At 32.2% G+C, this 2,101-nt stretch overlaps 1 protein-coding gene across 1 annotated transcript; it reads left to right on the top strand.

Moving 5' to 3' along the window:
* The first annotated feature begins 916 nt into the window (after positions 1-916).
* Positions 917-1,663, top strand: LOC120203055. The gene has a single exon (XM_039203420.1). It carries the CDS (start codon positions 917-919, stop codon positions 1,661-1,663), a length of 747 nt encoding a protein of 248 aa, XP_039059351.1.
* The last annotated feature ends 438 nt before the right edge of the window (positions 1,664-2,101 follow it).

A 2,101-nucleotide genomic window follows, 5' to 3' on the forward strand; every position in this document is an offset into this window, starting at 1 on the left:
TAATTTATTCCAAAATAAGGAGATTACACAGATATATATTAAAAAATATTTCTATTGAAAAATTCATTATCTGTCAATGGAAGAAACTTCTGATATACACTACCTTTTCAAAGGAAATCCCATTTTTAATTGCTTCTGATCTGTCTATCCTTAATAAAAATTCGTCGTCCCTATCTTGATCGCTTCTCTTCTTATATATTCATCTCCTCTCTTCTCTAGCCAAGTAATTCTTTTCCTTTTTATTTATTTTCGATATAAGAAACTTGTTTATTTTCCCTTTCTTGAATTTTTTTTTAAATTTAGGATTTTTGATGGACCGGATTCCAATTTCAGCTCTTGATTTGGGTTTCAACACTGGGTATGTTTTTTCTTTAATTGTTATTCTAATCTCCTTGATTTATTTATTTTATGTATATTTTCAATTAAAATGTAATTTAAAACTTTATTTGTTTATGTTTTATTCTTTTACTATGGATATTGTTTTTTTTAATGCAAGTAATATAGCGAGCTAAGATTTATGTTCTTTTGTAAGATTATTGTTTATTTGGGTGTTAATAAATTTTGTAATATGTCTTGTTATTGTTAAGTATTATGAGATTTTGTTTATATGGACGATTCTTCTATAATCTTGATCAATATTATGTGTTTTTTTTATTCGAAGGAGTTTATTAATGAGGCATAAAATGATCTTGTATGATATTTTCTTTCAATAAAAATTATATATTTCTTAGAAAAAATATAATTTTTGATGAATATGTAATTTATCTTATGGAAAATTGCAGGGGTTTGAGTTGCAAATATCTGTAAGGCATACTGGATACCCTAGCTGTTCATTAATCCAATAAAACCCTAACTTGACGTTTGATCTCATTCTTTTAATTAAAAGGGCCAACATCCCAGGATCATTTGTTCTAATATGCAGACCCAGAAATCATTGCCAGAGATACAGCTTAAACTCGAAGCCTTAACCATTTGTGCAAAGAAAACCCATACGGAAAACCATTTCAAACCTTGTATGATGATGGCACCAAGCGTCCTTGTTTCTCCGACGTCTTCTTCTTTGATCGGAGATTACATCGGCATGGAGAGTTGCTTTGATCTCGGCAACAATGATTACGGCAGCGGCGATGGTAGAATTGATTGTATTCATGACAAGCGAGAACAGCGGTGTTGTACGAAGAAGAAAGATATTCCGCCGCCGATACCTTGCCGTATGCCGTGGGTGTTGAAAAGGTACTACACTAGCGATAGACGGTTGATTATCAGAAGAGAAAGAGTGGGATTCAATGAATATTTTCAAGCTCACCGATCCAATGGTCGTTTAGTATTAGATCTTGTGCCTTTTGATTATATCAACAACGAGTTTGATGATAAAGAAGCTGGGGTCAACGAGGAAGATGATCGAGTCGATGTTTTGGACAATGAAACAGATACTATTAACGACCATGACGACGACGACAACAAGATGGTTGAAGCTTTGCATAAAGAGAATGAAATTGCTGTGATTGAAGACTCAATAGTGAAATGTCCGACTGCTGAGACTCCATCGGAGAATGGGATTACAGCAAATGGAGGAAAATGCTTGAAATACAACAGTGTAAGAGCAAGCCCCTCATGTTTTCTTGGTTTGCCGGTGCCAGCAATAAGGCCAGTTCATAGTTAAATGGTGTTAACCAAAAGTATCGACATTGATAATGTGACTGGACGGGTTCATGATCGGTCTGACTTGGGTTTAATTTGTTTTTTGAGGAACGGCTATATTAATTTATTTATAAGATATATAAAATTATGTTTTTATTATTTTAAAAAAATATTTTGGACGGGGTAGGTCTAGAATTCTTTTGTGATTAGGTTTTGATTTTCCCGATCAATAAATATTTATGATGTTTTAGAAATCAACCAAACCTATATCCTTCTTTTACTTAAGATTAGTAATCATCAATCCGTGACTTAATTTTGACCTACAAGTCTATACAATGTTTTGTATAAAATAATATCAAAGATGCTGGTTAATTGATTCTAATAAAAAAATTCTATCTATATCGATAAAGCTCAAAGCATGTTTGTTGTAGAATGATTAGTCTCAAATGACATAATGATT

The sequence above is a fragment of the Hibiscus syriacus genome, unplaced genomic scaffold (genome assembly GCF_006381635.1).
Source record: "Hibiscus syriacus cultivar Baekdansim isolate YM2019G1 unplaced genomic scaffold, ASM638163v2 tig00009023_pilon, whole genome shotgun sequence".
NCBI lineage: Eukaryota > Viridiplantae > Streptophyta > Magnoliopsida > Malvales > Malvaceae > Hibiscus > Hibiscus syriacus.